This window comes from Streptopelia decaocto (genome assembly GCF_964273445.1).
Source record: "Streptopelia decaocto genome assembly, chromosome: 1".
In the NCBI taxonomy this organism is placed as follows: domain Eukaryota; kingdom Metazoa; phylum Chordata; class Aves; order Columbiformes; family Columbidae; genus Streptopelia; species Streptopelia decaocto.
In genome coordinates this window covers 67647511-67666117 of record NC_138663.1, presented here as the reverse complement: position 1 = coordinate 67666117, position 18607 = coordinate 67647511, and the positions used below count along the sequence as shown (strand labels likewise).

The 18607-nt window shown below is 38.8% G+C and overlaps 1 protein-coding gene across 5 annotated transcripts in view; it reads right to left on the bottom strand.

Annotated features, from left to right (window-relative positions):
- The window catches only part of FGD4 (FYVE, RhoGEF and PH domain containing 4), an 86527-nt gene that overhangs the window by 23671 nt on the left and 44249 nt on the right, over positions 1 to 18607 (bottom strand). For all 5 annotated transcript variants that reach the window (XM_082043203.1, XM_082043202.1, XM_082043200.1 and 2 more), the window contains exons 2-4: positions 15753 to 15917; positions 8524 to 8704; positions 5162 to 5630 (exon numbers count right to left, since the gene is read on the bottom strand). In XM_082043203.1, the coding sequence (XP_081899329.1) occupies positions 5162 to 5630; positions 8524 to 8615 (561 nt within the window). In that variant the 5' untranslated portion in view covers positions 8616 to 8704; positions 15753 to 15917. The remainder of the gene's footprint in view (positions 1 to 5161; positions 5631 to 8523; positions 8705 to 15752; positions 15918 to 18607) is intronic.

Sequence of the window (18607 nt, the reverse complement as noted above, 5' to 3'; positions counted from 1 at the left end):
TTCACCTGGGCTTAGTTATGTATTCTTCAGTACAAAGTAACACATCCTTAGAATCATTACATCATTATGGATGCTTAAGAAACTAAAAAAAGTAATCTTTACCTAAATAGTTCTTGAACTCTCAAGTCAAGATGATGTATGGAAAAAGCTGCTGAGAATATGAACTCTTTGCATCTGTGTTCATATTTCCTAAAATTGTTCTTCCATTGTCCTAAATTTGCAAAAATTACACTAATTTAAATGACACTTAACATAAAACTAAATCAAAATACAGCCATAACTTATTACCCAAACCAAACAGGAGTCATCTTCCATCTAGAAAACTATACCTACCAACTTAATAGGGATGCTGTATATGATTCAACCCTATGTCGTGTAGCCCTTGCCCCAACACAGACAGGGTAAGATATGTAGAATAAGAAAAAATACCATCCAATCTATGTTGTGTTTGTTTGTAATGCTGGGTTTGGTCTAAAGGAACAGAGTGGGGTTTTCTTTTCTAAAACCATTCATGCCATAGCTGCTTCATGATCCAAAGCTTTCTTCTGTAAGTATTTGCAATATAAGTGTAAATTTCCATGAGAATTTAAGATTCCCTTCAATCTGTTGAGTCCTCATGGTTTCTGAAATCAAAGAATGGAATAAATTTTGCAAGACCTGCAATTAAAATCCTAAATGCTACCATTGCTTTCTGGCATACTAACTCCATGCAACAGTCCATTGCAGGAATGATGGGTGAGTTTCTTGCACAGCAAACAAGAAAAGCAGTAAAGATCATGGTATCCCTAAAGAGGCAATTGTTCTCAGCAGAACTTATACATTTATATTGGGTGCTGAAGATACACAGCTTTGTTCACAAAATACTGTTGCTAAAGATGAGCATAAAACTATAGAACCAGGAAGAAGCTGGTAGAACCCCTCAAACATTGTAAAAGATAACATTTATTGCCATGAAATTAACTTAGCAAGGAATCTTCACTCTATTTAAATCAAAACTCCTCCTTACATTCATCAATGTATGATCTGGCCAGGAAGGCCAATGGCATCCTGGGGTGTATTACAAGGGGGGTGGTTAGTAGATTGAGAGAGGTTCTCCTTCCCCTCTATTCTGCCCTGGTGAGACCACATCTGGAATATTGTGTCTAGTTCTGGGCCCCTCAGTTCCAGAAGGACAGAGAACTGCTGGAGAGAGTCCAGTGCAGGGCAACAAAGATGATGAAGGGAGTGGAGCATCTCCCATATGAGGAAAGGCTGAGGGAGCTGGGGCTCTTTAGCTTGGAGAAGAGGAGACTGAGGGGTGACCTCATTCATGTTTACAGATGCATAAAGGGTGTCACGAGGATGGAGCCAGGCTCTTCCCAGTGACAACCAATGACAGGACAAGGGGTAATGGGTACAAACTGGAACACAAAAGGTTCCACTTAAATTTGAGAAGAAACTTCTTCTCAGTGAGGGTGACAGAGCACTGGAACAGGCTGCTCAGGGAGGTTGTGGAGTCTCCTACTCTGGAGGCATTCAAGACCTGCCTGGATGCCTTCCTGTGTAACCTCATCTAGGTGTTCCTGCTCCGGCAGGGGGATTGGACTAGATGATCTTTAGAGGTCCCTTCCAATCCCTAACATTCTGTGATTCTGTGATCTCCACCAGGTTTTGCATCTGAACACCAGATCCCTCAACGTTGTCATTAAAAGGAGACATCAAGTAAGGACTTTAATAAAGATGCACAATTGACTCTTCTCCATCTGTGGCATGCATGCAGTCTATATCCTTATTTCCTACCAGTCTCACAACAAATACTGAAGCATTTGTCTTCTTGTCTTCAGTCGGCTCTAGCAGCAGATTTCTCACAAGATGTTATTCAGGAAGTTAATTGATTGGGATGTTCTCATACTGTTCAGCCTCCACATTTTAGGCAAACCAAATTTTATGACAGAAGTTGCTTCTGCTGCAAGGCAGGAAACTTTTCACTTTAAATTGTCTTTTTTATTTGTGATATTTGTAGTTTCTGACGTTCAAACTAAAGGAAATAAGGGAATAAAGTATACTCTGCTCTGGTCATCTGGTGAAAATGTTCCTTAACCCTGCAAAATTTAGTAAGTTTTGTCTAAACTTTTCCAGGACCTACATGCATCTGACTTTAGTCAGATCTACAGTGCTAAGGAACAAAAAAAATTAAATGGCAAGAGCAACTTTATTTCAAAATAAGTTTTCTTTTTTAAGTCTAAAAAGCAACTTTTTCTCTGGTTTTGCACCATTCCCTAGTTTAATTTACCCTTTCCAGCAGTGCACTTTGTTTATTTCTGCTGTACATGTATGCATTTACAATGCAATAGCACTACTTTCTTATCTTCCCTGAATTAGGAAATATGGCATGCAGGAGCAAAGAAAAGACTTTGCATTAGTATCTATCTATCTATCTATCTATATATATATATCAGATGCATAATTTAAAGTTTGTCTATGACTCACATACATCTGCTTCTATTGCTTTTACCCAACTGCACCTACACTTGTTTAATTAAAAAGAGCGGAAAAGTGCTGTTAGTCTGCACAGTGCAACTTCAGCTGGACTGCATCCCAGTTTTAAGATTCTTTACTGACTGAGTGCTTAGCAAAACCACAGACTGTCTAAATGCTTTTGCTTCTTCCCAGTGGCTGCTTGGACACAGTTGCAGCTTAAAGCTCTACCAGACCTCTCCTGTTCCTCACCACCCTCCTCCTACTCCAGACAGCATTGCAACAGCTACTTAGACCTACACAAGGGTGATTTAAATCTATTGGTTGCATTAACCCAAACTAAATCAGGGCTTGACTTTGTCAAGCATGGTCCTTAGGATCAGTCTGTGGTAGACATGCTTCTTAAATTCACTAGACTGAAGGGGACATTCTTGTATCGCAAGCAAGCTGGTGTCTAGGAAGTTCTGTGATCCAGCTCAGCTTTACAGATTGAGTTCTCCACTGATGCCAACTTAAGAGTCATCCTGCATAGGCTTGTTTTAGGTTACCCTTTATATTTTTTTGCCCTTCTAGCACCAGCAAACCATAAATCTAGTAACAGTCACATTACATCTCACAATTTGACTCCTGGTCAGTATAGGGCAGATCGCATGTGTTGGTCACCCAGCAGCTCAAAGAGAGATTTTTATGAGTTTGCTGCCATTAACATTTGCCCAGTTCCTTCCTGGACTTTACAAACAGGACTGCCTCTCATTTCTGCTTTTTCCTGAAAATGCTGCCAGCACCTTCTGTGTGACTTGGATTCAAACTTAACATCATTGCCCACTGAGTGTTCAGCACTTTATTGGCACAGTGAGGGGAAACAGGCATCACTAAACAGGAGACAGAAATATAATGAGAGGTGTGGCAGGTTAAAGGTGCCTTGGACCGAGACCAAGCTTATGTTCAGATAAGAATCGTAATGTTCATTCACCACTGGCAAAAACAACCCCCAAAACAGACAAGAAATTCCCCACGCAACAGCACCTTCCCAGCATTACCTAGGATATTTTATCCTGTAATGCACAATTTGAGACCCATCTTCCCCGTACACAGAATTTACCCTCAAGCGCATGTGTATGTGACCCCTGGCTCGCTAAACTCAAGCGCTTGGAAATGTCTATGGGTAGCTAATGCAGGCGTACTCCTGCAGGCAGTGAAGAGCTTTATCTTAGAATCATAGACTCACAGAATGCCCTGGGCTGAAAGGACCCAAAAGGATCGAGTTCAACTCCTGTCCTTGCATAGGACACCCCAAAATTCACATCATGTGTCTGAGGGCTTGTCCAGTCTCTTCTTGAACACTGTCAGGCTTGGGGCTGTGACACCTGCCTGGGGAGCCTGTTCCAGTGTTCCACCACCCTCTGGGTGAAGAACCTTTTCCTAACATCCAACCCAAACCTCCTGTGGCACATCTTCCTGCCATTCCCTCGGGTTCTGTCACTGATCACCAGAGAGAAGAGATCAGCGCCTGCTCCTCCTCTTCCCCTTGTGAGGAAGCTGTAGCCGCCATGAGGTCTCCCCTCAGAATCCTCCAGGCTGAACAAACCAAGTGACTTTACATGCTCCTCACGTGGCTTCCGCTCCAAAACCTTCACGAACTTTGTGGCTCTGTTCTGGACACTTGGTGCTCAGTTGTTTGGCTCTGTGGTGAAGAGGAAGGCTAGAAGGGTCCAGCCCAGCTCTCCCACCACAGCTTGCACAGCACGGCTGGACCAGAACTGTTAAAGATGTTCTCTGACTTACCAGTGCTTTAATATGAGAAGGCGAACTGCATAATTAAGCTTTTAGAAGTGGAAATATGCACAATTTTTCAGCAATTAATTTTCCCAAGACAGACTTTCTTCCACCCACTTATTTCACTTAATTATTTAAAACCTGACTTAAGAGGAAGCTCAAGTGGTATAAGTTCTCCTTGCTACCAAGGCATATATTTATTATACTCTGAACCTGGTGTCTATCTGATAGCTAGCAGACTGTCACTGCCTTTCCAGCTTGGATTTGGTAATGACATCCAAGTTAACGATTCACACAACAGTTCTGCATGAAGTCCTGTCATTGCAGTTTACGACACGTGGAATTTTATTTTATATGCACCACTAACACGTGCCCCTTGTAGTCTGGCACAGCTGAAGCTTAGTGCTAAATATGTACATGTATTTCAGCTTCGTTTTTGTTTTGTTTTGTTTTTTTTAACTCTCAGATGCCTAAGGGAGGAAGATAAAAGGAAAGATAAGAGTAAACCTTTTTTTTCCTTTTTTAATTTTCTTCTATACTCTGAGAACACATTTGAAACATCAATAGTCTTTTGGATATTGATCCAAATGCTCTAGGATTTCTGACATTTTTCCAGGCTAACAGTACAAAATTTCCAACACCAAAAAAAATTTTGCCAAAGCAATTTTTTTCCTTGCTGTTTTCAGAACTGGGTCACCGAACTGTCACAGGATAGTCAAATTCCCACCTCTCTTTTTGTAGTTACTGATGTTTTTAACATCGCCTTTTTTAAAAGTAAATAGTAACAGATTTTCAACTGCAGAGGAAAAAAATAAACAAAATATTTTCAACTTTCTGCCCTGCTCTGGGAAGCTTATTTTTGTAAATAAAAACCTAGAGAAAACACAAAATAGTAATACAGCAAGAAAGAAACAACTTCTCTCTTTACCTTTGTTTCTACAGGTTGTTCTTGCTTACTGACTTCCTCATTTGGTTCTTCCTTCACGTTAGTATTAATTGTTAGAGTTTCATTTTCAGATGGCAGCAGTGTATCCCTGCTTGGAGTCCTGTAGCAGCTGTTAAGCATCTGTCCTTCACAAGCTGTCACACTTTGCAGTGACTCTCTGGAGATACTTTCTCTTTCCCCATTTATCAAGCTGCTGTCAATGGCATGATCCGGAACCAGGGTGGAGACAGTGGAGCCGCGATCAGGTAATCTGTCCTCATCTTCCGTCTGGTCTTGTGCTACTACTCCGTTGGCTGTGTGCAGCTGTGCAACCTGAGTTTTGTCGGTATTACTGTTTCCCTGTTTTTGTAGTGGGTGCTGGGAGGGGAGTTTTGGCTGAGGTGATGGTGTTAACCCATATCTTCCTTGAGATTTAGTAATGTGGAGAACAGAGGAATCTTTCTTCAAATCGCTAGGATTTAACAGCCAAAAAACACCAAACAAAATATACATGAGAGAAAAGTTAAGCATGGCATTATAGAAAATCCCTGGTATGGAGAGGAGGAGAGTTGAACCATATAACTGATTTCCTCAAAAACTTTTTTTTTTTCTATGTTAATTATTAGGAAGTCCAGGCCTTCAAGACTTGAACTGCATTATTCAATCAAAACACACATCTCTTACTGGAAACTCAGCATGCCATCCATATTGATTCATGACATCCTCATCTCTCTTGAATCTCCTTTGTAAAATAGAAGGCAGTGTGATCAGCTAGAGTAACAGACAAGGGAACTGAGGCACTAACACATGCAGTAACTTGCCAAAGGCATCCCAGGAGATTACTGGCAGAAATTGAGAAAGACTCAGGGTCTCCCAAGTCCCAGTCCAATGCTTAAACTAACAAGAAGCCTGTTCCCCAATTGCCCTTTAATTATATAAAAATGCACAAAAAAACATCCAAGAACATTTACCATCCCTTTCCTTAGTTCAGCATACTGCAGGAAAAGCTTTAAATCCTTAGCCCATTTCTTCCCCCAGATAGTTTATTTAGCAGTGTCCTTTCATCATGCTGCATCTTTTCTGAAGTTTTTATTTTTTCTCCAAATTGTATCTCTCCTTTAAACATACATTATACCTGTTTTATTTTAGAGATTTTGATTTTTAGACTAATATAAATGGTAGCCTACTCTGTAAATGTGCCTGGCTTCACTATAGTTTAGAATTTAAAAAAAATATAATTGAAACAAAAAAAAAATCTATACATTTTTGTCTGAAGTACATTTAACAAGGCATATTCAACTTGGAAAAGGATACCATGACTATCCTCTAACATATTGTTCCTAGTATGGACCATTTATCTTCTGGAAAGATGAAGACTGCTTATAAACTGTATGTTTACTCCTTATTTATAGGACAGTTTACACAACTACTGTAAACATATTCTGCAATTTCATACACATAGCTCAAAAAATATCTTACACTACCTTCATCTTCTCCCATCATATAACAAAGAAATTTAAATCAGTTTTCCTTTAGTTGTGTAAAGATTGTCTTTTCTTAAAAATAAGTTTAACTCAAAGACAGAATTAATTTACATTTTTCAATTGCATGCACACAGCAAAGAGGTTTAATTAACTTTTTGCCATCCCTACATGTTTGTGGGCTGTACAGACTAATGAAAATATGTTATCATAATTGACAATCACAGTTTGCAGTTCATGAACATCCTACCTAGTCATTTGAAGACCAATAATTACAAGTGAAGTTTACTTTCATGGAAGACACATTTTGTGAGCTGAGCTCATTTCAAAACGAGGAATTGCTCCCACAGCCACTGTAGGATATGCCAGAACTCAGCATGCTAATTATGAAAGTTTCTCATAAGCAGAGATCATAGAGTTGAGGAAAATTTAATCATTGGACAGATTATTTGCTGTACTTAATGAATTATGTCAGCCAAAAAGCAACTCGGCTTCTCCTAGTCCCCAAAACAAAACATCTCTTTTAAAAAAATCTACAAATAAGAAAGCTTTCCTTGCTTACTTTATAACTTCCCCTACAAGGCAGCAGAGATATCTAGGAGGAAGAAATGTAGGGCTCATTGGTGTAGGGTACAAAAAAACTGAGGAGTTTCCTTTCAGAAAGGATAAAATTACTTTTCAAAGGATACTGCAATGTTAAAAATATTTAGATGATGCTTTGGAGGAAGACTGGGAAACAGAGTGATAACAGGACTGGAGACCTGTGCTAAAAGAATTCACAGGACCTTCAGTGCTGCAGTAATTTCTTTTTCTCATATTTTGGCAGCTGTCATGACAGCAGTGCAATTAAGTCTTGGTCTAATGACAGAAGTTTCTTGCAGATGAAGTTCCGAAATTATTTCTTTTCCACTAGTCATACTTTTGCAATGCTTAGCTGCTTCTGTATAAAGAATTAAATATCCCCCATCTTGAGGGGAAATTCTTTCAATTAAAGTCTTAATACTCTGGCTTCTCAGAAGGACGTGCTCTGTTGTACATCATGCATTCATTTTGTTCCCATGAGAGCTCTGCCTTCAGAACATCAGTATCCCAAGGAAACACAAGAAAGCCACATCCAAAGCTTGCAACGCTCAGTTGTCACTAGACTCTTTCTTGAGCTGCTCCTCCGCCACAGGCTTTCTGGAGGGTTGCTCTCTTTACACAGAGCAGATATTTTCAGAACTTCTGTTTCAGACCTTATAATGCTTGTCAGATACATCTAATTAAAGACACACAGCTAACACTATTTTGTGAAAGCAGAGCTTGCTGTGGCTTCTGTTTCTCAAAGTTTCAGATGTTTCCTGTAAAAGGCAGCATCAAAATTCAAAAACATCAAGATATTCCACCAAAATCACAAAGTACTACAAAGCAGTTTAGCAAATGTATGCCGTATCAATACAAATAAGTCACACAGCTGGCCCTCTTCACATGAATGATACGAAGAGGTTAAGTCAGTATAAAAGGAAAACCAAGACTTCAGGTTTTTCTATTTGCTTATAAAAATAAATATTTTTTCTGCAAGAACAAAAGAATTTAAGATTGTCACCAATGTTTCATTGGAAAATCAGTGCTTTTTTCAAATTGCTGATATTTTCCACAATGTTTTAAAAATGCTACAAGTTTGTTTGTTTGTTTTGTAAAATAAAAATCAAGACTAGTAACTTATGAAAAAGCATACCTTGTACGTTTGGCTTGCACCATTTCAAAACACATTCAGTTTTGCCATCAAATCCTCAGGCAGGGATGGGTTTGAGCACTACCTCAGTATCAACTTTCTTCCTCACAGGTTTAAGCTCCAATAACCCACACACAGAGTTACAAACCAATTCAAATTCTGTTACATACCTGCCTCCCTCAAACCGATTGATGAGATCTGAGACTTTACTGGACTTCTCCTTTGTGACACTAGGAACAGGGGTGGGTGTCTCTTCCTCCATTCTTGGTTTTTGATTTGATAAAGCTTTATGCCTAGAGGTTTGGTATGTAACAGCTGACAGCTTCTGCAGATGAACTGGCTTTGGAGGCACTGCAAACAACAACAAGAAGCAATTGCTCAGGAACTGTTTCTTTGAAGGGTTAGAACATATGAGATTTTTTAATAAGAACTTACTACAGTAATGAAGAAGAGCTGCTCTTGGCTTTATTTAACCTTTAAGTTACTTTATCAATACAGGGACTTCATATATATTTTTATGAACTATCTGGTGTCAGGGATCTTGCTATATTTTTTGTATAAAAGCTGAATCATGTGCCACTTCAACAAGCTAGAAAATTGGAGGACTTTCCTTTTTTTTTAATATATTGTACTGTAGTAAGCATCTTTGGCCTTCATAAATGCAGTTTTTATAATAAAAAAGAAGTAAGCATCATCAGAGGATCTAGCTGTGCTGTAGAGCTCAAGACAGAGATTTAAATTGCTGCCCCAAAACTCTGTTGCTCTCATTCTTTACATTCTCCCTTGTGACTTCGATAATTATAGACAGTGGAAAAGCTGTTTGCCATCAGTTTTGAGCTTCCTTTACTCACTGAACCTTTTTCTATTTATCCTGCTGAAAACGTGACCCCTGAAAATATTTTTATTCTTCTTGATTTTTCCTCATTCCTAGTCCTTCTAATCAGATTGTTAATGATCAGCCACTGTTTAATGCAGCAGTGGCTACAACACAAAGGACGAGGTGACACATAAAGCAAATAAAGTCACATGTGCTGCGGATCTTTCAATTAAATTTTATCTCTTTAAGTGACTATGCAGCATTTGTGGCCAACAAAAATGCTTCACAGACAGGGCTCAAATGTGTCCCACTTATCAGGGCAACTCACCTACAGCTGCATCAAAAAGAGAGACTTAATGGAATGGTCCTTTATTCCCAAGAACAGGACTCTGTTCATTTCCACACACACTCCCAAAACATATTGTGAGGAGAAGCAAAAGCATTTGATATGAAATTGAAAAATAAAGGACTATATCTGTCCTTTATTAAAAGGCAGGCAGAAATCAGCAGGAGTAGGCAATGCAGTTCCAATGGAACCGGTAGCCCCACAGGCTCAGCTTTTGCTCCACAGGCACCAGCCCTCCAGCAACTGCACAGACCTGCCAGGGAACAAACACGAGGGGAAGGAGGACAGGAACTGGCGTTAGGAATCATGTGCAACTCTTGTGGTAGAAAATAAAATACGTACTAGTATAGGATATATACAATAGATAGATGTGAATAAGCCATGCTCCTTGCATCGCTGACTCTAGAACAGCTGACTGGCTTGCCCTGGAAAACCTGTGCACCACAGGAATTAGCTTAAATCCTATCAAGTGACATTTGAAAGTGTTGTTGAAAAAAATTCTTGCAAATATGCTATCATAGACTATGATAGATTTGAAAGCACACTTGATTAGGATGACTCTCCATCTCTACTGTACATTAAATTTATAGAAGGCAAAATTTATCTGTGCTTCCAATAATCCAATTGCACTTAGGAGGGACTGTAGAGATAGCTGCAGTCTGAAATTGCCATGAGGGACTCTATGAAGAAATGAATGCACCACAAAAAGCTTAAGACTTCAATCATATCAACTACAACAGATGACAAATGAAGTCAGAGGGACAAGGAAGAGAATTACTGTAAATCAGATGCTTTTAGTGTGTATATGTTTGGTCCTTCCAAGCTTAATGTTATGTATATTAACACAAGCAAAAAAGCAAGTTTGGAGAAGGATGGAGTGCAGAAAGGATGACTTAAAATACTGCAATTTTCAAATAGTTACAGTGCAATGCTGAAACAAGCAGGAAATTGAATTGTGTAACTGCTGGAGTACGTGTGATAAATGAAGCCTCTCCAGAGAAGCTGCGTACACTTGCTCAGCTGCAGTGCGGTGGAACAGCTTTCCCTGCATTCCCTCTTACTGAGTTCAGTGAAGGTCTGGCAGAATTAGGCCAACGAGCATCAGATAATTGTCCAAGCACTGAATAGCTTGCTGTGCTGACAAAGGCAACGGGACAGCTGAAAAATGTGATACAAGCAGGCTGGGAAAAAGCAGGACACATAATTGAGCTTGGGCACTGCCAGTCCCTTGGGGAGGAGAGAGAAGGAAAATGGACATCAGGTGGATTTACTGACCGCACTACACTAGTTGGTAGAAACACTTCTTGTTCTTGCAATGGATTTTGTATAACCTGCGGACCTGTGTATTCTCTTATTTAACAGGCTTGTACATCTCTTAAATTCTTTTGTACATCTCATAAATTGTTAATATCCTCACAAGGATATATTAAAACTACTAAACTTGAGGGAATTAATATCTACTCATAGCGCAGAAGGAATTAGTTGGAAGCTATTTTTATACTGGATCCACTGGGACAAAAATCAAATTCTAGGACATTCTGTGGAGGTGTCGCACACTTTTGCAGCTATTGCTGAAAAAGCCCCAGCTTAGCAACATTTCAGTAGGGCAAGCATGAGGAACCTCTGGTCAAACTGGACAACCCTGAAAAATACTGAAAATCCCTGTAATGCCTTCAGAGGAGAGAACCATAAACTAGCCAGCCATGCCACTTCGCTAATGCAAAATATTTTCTTCTCTACTACCTACTACCATCTAACAGACAGCTTTTCCCCTAACCAACTGCTGCTGCAGCTACTGTAAGTTTTAGAAATAGAGCAATGGGAAAAGGACAGTCACAAGATCAATGAAAAGAATCAGTAATGTAAGACAAAAAAAGCCCACAAACCTTCCTGTAAGGTCAACCTTGTTAACAGGGATTATGGAAAACAAATTCCATTAATTATCCCCTCAATGTACTTCTGAAGTGTTTTGTTTTAATCAGATTATTTTTCAATGTGCACACAGCAAGGATCTTAAAGAAAAGAAGGGAGAGAAAAGACTGGCCCATTGTAATGCCCCACATAATACAGAGCTCTGTTTGAGTCTATAAATACTCTTGTCTCTATACTGTACAATTTTGAGCTCATTAGGAAATATGAACTGCGTATTCTGCCCAAAGAAAACCACACAGTACACACAGGTAGCTGCTACTATACAACACTAGCCAAAATAGCTCATCAAGATTTAAGATGCAGTGCCTAGTTTTACATTCAACTTTGTACATATACATGATGAAATGGGAGACAATGCCACAAATGGCTCAAAAGGAACAATCATCTTTGCTGACTCTAAAGAATATTAGCAAAGATTGTTTATTGCTTCTCTTGGAAAGTAATTTGTTCAATCTCCTTCTACACCTTCAGCTCCTGCTGGTTAAAAATGTTGCTATGCTTTGATTCAACGAAAATAGAGAGTGAAAAGTTCCTGCAGTAAGCAACTGCAGCTCTCCTGGCTGAGTCATCCTTCATCACCTCCTTGCATGCTCCATCACTTTCAGGAAGGTCAAATGAGCACAGCTGGATAGATACCAAAGATTTACACTCACAAGAACAGTAAAAAACAGCTAGTATGCTAGACTCAGCACAAAGAGAGGGAAAAGTCATCTCGTCTTTCGAATGTACACTTCCACATTTTTTTTAATCACATCAGAACAAATATCTTCCAATAATACATTAAGAAAGAAGACCAAAAGTAATCATGTGCTTTGTCCTCTCTTTTGTCTTCTTCCTGAAGATAATGTTTGGGATGTAGCAGTTTTGGTGATAAAAGAGACGTTGCTACAGGTTTCTTAAAGCACCACTGAGACTGGAGAAGTGTAGCTAGAAGCAGCTCTCAGTTTTAGTTCAAATCACCTTTAATTGTAGGAGTTTTATTTGCCAGAGAAGCAGAGTATACATCCCAGGCCTTTAAGAGGTCTTTCAGCTTTTCTGGGCCCAGGCCACAGAACACCTTCAAAGCCATAGACTATATTATAATTAACTGAGAAAGGAGGACAGGACTGATGCTACACAGTAGACAGTCAGCTAAAACTAACCGCTGAAGTCTACATGTTGAATGCTGTGTGACCATATTATTTCACAGTAGCACAAATCAGTGGAAAATAATCTCCCGAACAAAAATTCCTCTTCAACCTCAGCAGGAGATTCAGAAGTACTCCTAAGCATTCATTAGATAAATTTAAATGGGCAACTGATGCACAGGCTTGAACTGACAAGACACTCCACTGCTTTTAAAAAGTATTAACACTTCAACATATTTTCTACACTGCCTGGCTCAGAGAACAGTTTCAGTGCCCATTTAGTTACGGGGCATCATATAAAGCTCATACAAGAACTTCAAAGAGCAGGGAATAGAAGAAACTAGAAAAAATTGCCAATTTGCACGTCACATTCTGCTATTGCTGTGGTCACATTGCTGCCCAAATATTTGTAGTTAAGGGCAAATTTCAATTTATCTACCAATTTGCTTCATGCATCATATTTGCCTTGAAACTCACTAGTGTATTTTGCTGTTTCCACTGACTACCTCCAGTCTTGATTAGTCCACTATACCAAAGAATGCAGAGCATTGATGAAAAGGCAAAACACCATGTTTCACAGCTGGTGCAGACTGCAACTGCTTTTCTCCACAGTCCTGATTTCTTTGCTCAACTCCCTCATCGGCCTTCAGCCAGTTTCAGGCTTTGTTCCAAATGTGCAAAGACTTTCATGAATCAAACTGTACTCAACACAGAAATCTGACATACCGATTGCTAAATTGTTGATGGAAGGAATTATTGATGAACAAAAATTGTTCTTTTTCTACCAGTGTATCAGACAGCTGGTTTGTTTTCTCCTTGAGATGACAAGGGGAAAAAAATGCAAATGAAAGAATTTTATATTGGATTCTGGGAATAAATTTATTCACTTGATCTAGCTGCCCCAAGTGATCTGTTTCCAAATATCTAAACTACTTCTCAGAGACCAAGTACAGACAAAAGAGGTTCAGAGTCCAGGGTTCACTTCAAGTGCAAGTTTTTGGACATTTTTCTTCTATGTTCAAGCTAAATTTACTACAAATAGCTGTACCCCACTTGTAATGCAACCTCAAAGTCATCTTTTTATCTCTCATTTTAATGATATACGTTTTGGTAGGTTAGATGAAGGGTGTTTTGCAGTTAGTTCATCGACAATCAAATACACTGGCATTACAATTCAGGTCTGTGATCTTGTTTCCTTTCACTATGAAAGGCCACTTAGTATTTGCATGACTAGAACAACAATTTGGAAAAAACACTTCCTGCTACTATAAACCAAAAATGTTTCTGTACTCGTGCATGGAAAGCTGTTCCAAAAAAAAAAAAAAAAAAAGAAAAAGCATCCACATTTAAACCAATTTAACTAGAGCAATTTAGTTTGCTTAGATTGTTTGGACTCTCAAATGCAAATGTCATTAATTCTATTTTGTTTTGCTCCAATTCAATAAAAATCCAAAAAGATAAACTCTATAACTTTGCTATGATGCATTTATTTAATAGAAACAAATGGAGAAAGACATAAGCCCATGAACAAAGCAGGCACAAAACACTATTTACAACAGTATTGTTGTATATAATCTACACAGCTGCATTTCTCAGACTACAACGCTATTCCTAGCTACGCCACATTTTGGAGCAAGCAGTTTTGACAGGAACAGAAGTCATGACTGGCAAAGAGCAACAACAGCTGCATAACTACTTGAATGAATGGGATCCAGTAATGGCCAACTTCTAACCTATCTTACAGCTAAAATTTATAATAAGTGGCCTGGATTTGTTTTTGAAAGGCTTAAAATCTTTTTATTGATTGCCCATTTCTGTTTATCCATTAACAGGTGTCCAAAATATTATTCTTAGGAAGAATACCTGTTATCTTGTTAACTGAGCTTTAAAGAACACATTTCAGAGACCTAGGAACTGGCACAGAAAGACTACTCAGTGATTTATGTTTACATATGACTGATATGAGCATCTCAGTTTAGCAAACAATACTGGTAAAAGTTCTATAAAAGCAAACAATACAAAAAATTACAGCCTTATTTTGCTCTCTATCACCCGAAGTAATCACAACTTTCTTGACACATCAATAAATTTCTTCCCTCCTCAGGACTGATGCAAAATTCAAGATGTATTTTCCCATTAATTGATACATAGATTGCTAAATCCACTACATGATGACTCTATGTGGCTCTAGTTTCTATGCATGATTTAGATGTGATCTAGTATTCTATGAGTAATTCTAGTTTCTGTCACAGCAGCATTGTGTCTCAGAATCCAATTCACTGAGCAGGATCATGATATCAGTCTTCTAAACTTACTTTTTTTTTTTTTTTTTATAACGTGTGACATGAATGAAGTTCCTATTGCATGTCACTCCTAAAAGATGTCCATCCAGATTCGCTCTGAAACTGAGATTTCCAGAACACAGTAACTCTCTATTGTGATCAACCTCTGCAGAATCAATATTGCTGAGAAGACCACATAATATGATGGTTTGAGGTCTAGATACAGAAAGTTGACACATAGGTTGACCTATTTAGCTTCTAAAAGTGAAGATACTATTTATGGACAGGAAGAAGGGAAATCTTCTCTGGAGACATTATTGGTCAGCTTTTACTGCAGAACCACAAAGTTCCCTCCTTTCCACATACTCCTGCAGGAGGGTTCCTCTTGAACTCTGGTTGAACCCCAAAGGCCCTGAATAAATATCTTCCCCACCACCTCCGCCTTGAAGCCAGCCTGCCAAACCCTCCAATTCAAAAACAGTATCACAACCTTTCAGCTCAAATACAGTTATCTTTTGAAAAATAAGCCCTGTCAATAGTTTAATACAAACAAGGTGCTTATACGTGTTCTCCCACCTCTACCTATTAGCTACTTCTTGGGCAGAGACCAAATTTAACTCTTGCTACCTGGCAGTAAGTGCACAGCGAATTACTAGATGCTTGAGATAAAAAGTGTAACTATGTGCTTGTATCATATTACATTAGCAAGTCCAACTTCCCTTCTGAGAACCTTTTTCAGAAAGGAAATGATTATAAGAAATTATTATAAGAAATTACCAATTCATAAAGCATTTACAAAACTACTGTATTTCCATAGCATGCTTTCAAGGTGCTCTATTTCTCTTAAAGTTGGAGAAGAGTAACTTCCTTAACCAAAATACTTGAGACTGCTTACCTTGTGGCTTTGGATTTGAAGCTGGACGTGGGGACTGTCTGACTGGCACACTTCCATTTATTCCCTGAGCCGCTTCATTGTGTACATTCTGCTCAACTAGCCTGGTTGTTACACTTGCTGTACAAGATCTAGTGAATATTAAGGACTTTGGACAGATGCTGCTGCCTGAAAAGCAAACAGGTACAAAAAAACAAACATGTTAGAAACCAGATTAAATATGTAAGGTAGAATGTTTATAAATACATTTATTTAGTGCTAACATTTCTCTAGAGAAAAACAGGATACTTGTCTTCCTTTTGAAGAATATCTCATCCTAAAGACACGCTTTGCCTTTCACTGAAATTTATTATGTTGCTTAAACCTTGAAGACTTGGATATAAAAAAAGATCTCCACCATGCCTAGCCTAGGCTCTCCTACAGAGAGATTACAGTCTCTAACAGACTTCTTCCTATCTGAATTGTCAATGGGTTTCTTCAACACAACTATAGAAAAAAACAGCATTTTAGTTCAGTGATTCTACTTCTGTATTCAAAGTGTTCACAAAATGCTATACATTCAAAATGTTTCCTATTATTATTATTGAAGGTAGCATCCAAATATTATCGATATATCCATACATCCATATCCATATTATTATTATTGAAGGTAGCATCCAAAAATTAGATAAACATATTGCAACTTCTCTGTAAGAAAGGTCTCCTATTGTAAATATTAAAAAAAAAGCAAAGTACAAACCAGCTGATACTGCTATTACATTTCTTCCTAGCAGAATGGAATTTAGTCTAATTAAGAGGATCAATATACTGGTATTTTTAGGAAAACTGGAAGCAAATATAACACAAATAATATTCAAACAATGGCATGTGTAATAAAAACACTTATTTGAATATGCTCACACAAGCCTGAACCGTAGTCTTTTGTTGTGGGGTTTGGAAATAAGCAGTTCCGTAAACACAATCAAAAACTTGAAATACTATGGAAAGACCTTGAGATCTCACTTAGGTCAATATTAATTCTTCTCTGAATCAAAAAAATTCTACAACTTTTTTTTGTGGGGAGAAATAAGGCCAAGAGAAAAACCCACTTATTTATTGCAGTGTTGTCATGTCTATTTTCATTTTTAACAAAATTATTAGAGTAGAGTTTGAACACTTAAATTTACTGGTTTTATTATTTGCCTTTATTGTTTGCTTGTACTTGTAGAAACACAAACATTGAGTGGAGCTTTGTTTACATGTTTCCAGAAAAGCAAATCCAAATCCCAGTCAATCATTTCACAAGGCAATTTCTGATGGATTTTGAACAACAACTTGTCTGCAGGGTCTAGACCCTCTGATCTAATTCATCTTCCTATCCCACAGCAAAATCCATCATATCAAGCCATTCCTAGCAACAGCCAAGCCTGCTCTTAGACAAGAAGTGGAAAGAGATGCCATATCTATTGTTCACGATTCCAACAATATTTTCAAGTATTTACGTTTTATTTCTTAGAAACTTTTTTTTTCCATTTCCAATACAGAAGTTGCCCTACAACAAGAAACTGTCTCAACAAACATGGAAACTTGCAGAGGTCCACACAGAGATCAACAATCCAGCCCTATCCGAAGATCCAGTACTTGGATCACAATGCATGCAGGACATCTGTGGCTGCAACACAGCATCTTTCCCACTTCTATTTCTTTCAAATAGCAAGACATCTCCTGAGAACATAAAGGTGGATGCTCGCAGAACAATGCAGAGAATTTAATGAGGCCCATCACATATGGAAGCTTCTCAGATGTTTGTGATCTCAGTCAGAAATTCCTTAGCTCTGTTTCCCTGGGTACTACAGCAGTGGGAGCTCCATCCCACACCATTCCTCAATCCCTAAGGAGATACCTTAAGTGACATTTCTGTCTCTCCTATGGAGGTGGGAGCACTGGAAGCTCTTAGACAGACCAAAGAGATGGTACAGGGTGTCATACCAGCGAGTCTTTCTTGTCTCTAAAGAGCCAACAGGCTGAATTCCCTTTTATACAGAATCCTATACCATACTGTCACAGTTTACACTTCAGTTGGGGTATCCCCAATTCAAAAACAAATTTGAGAAAGTAACTCCTGACAGGACCAGTACAATCCACAAGTCAGGTTGGCAACTGAACATAATTTATAATACTACGTTCAGATCAGTCTTATAACTTCGCAATGAAGGTGAAAACATGAAGTCTTAGAGCTTTCTGAAAACTATTTTGCCTGCAGATTTGACAGCTAATACACTTAAAAATCTCAAATTCCCCCAACTGCGGCTAAGTAAGGGTCATTGCTGCTGTCAACTCTTCAGCCCAGCGCTGGAAATTTCTCTCAAAACTGTACCTTGTTTATTAAAAGGGTTCCCTAAGAAAACAAGGTACTGCTTAGGTCAGAATAGGAACTTGTTTTACACCCACAACTTTATCAAGGCACTTATTCCTGTTTTAGGTTATCACTCTTGATCACTTTAAGCCAAGGCAAATACAGAGCTGCTGCTCAACAGAGCAGCTCTGTGGTTTGTCACTCCTCCTGCCTCTCTGTCACCGTCCACTCCAGCTTCTGCTTCTGGCTGCTCCTTCCCCTGTGCTACCACCAGTGCTTGTTCAACCACACAGTGAGATGAGTGGCAGAAACGATGCAGTTGAAAGCTGCAGTATATTTTAGATTGGTTTGACCTCATGGTCACCCCGGCACTACTGCTGGCACAAGGGGACAGCCAGGAATATGGCTGGAAGGGGACAGACAGCTCCTCTCGGCAGCAGCCCTTGCTGAGATCGGTCTGAAGCAATCGTTTAAATGTAACCCCAGTCCCTCAAGTAGATATTTAGACTTTGATTCTACTTGG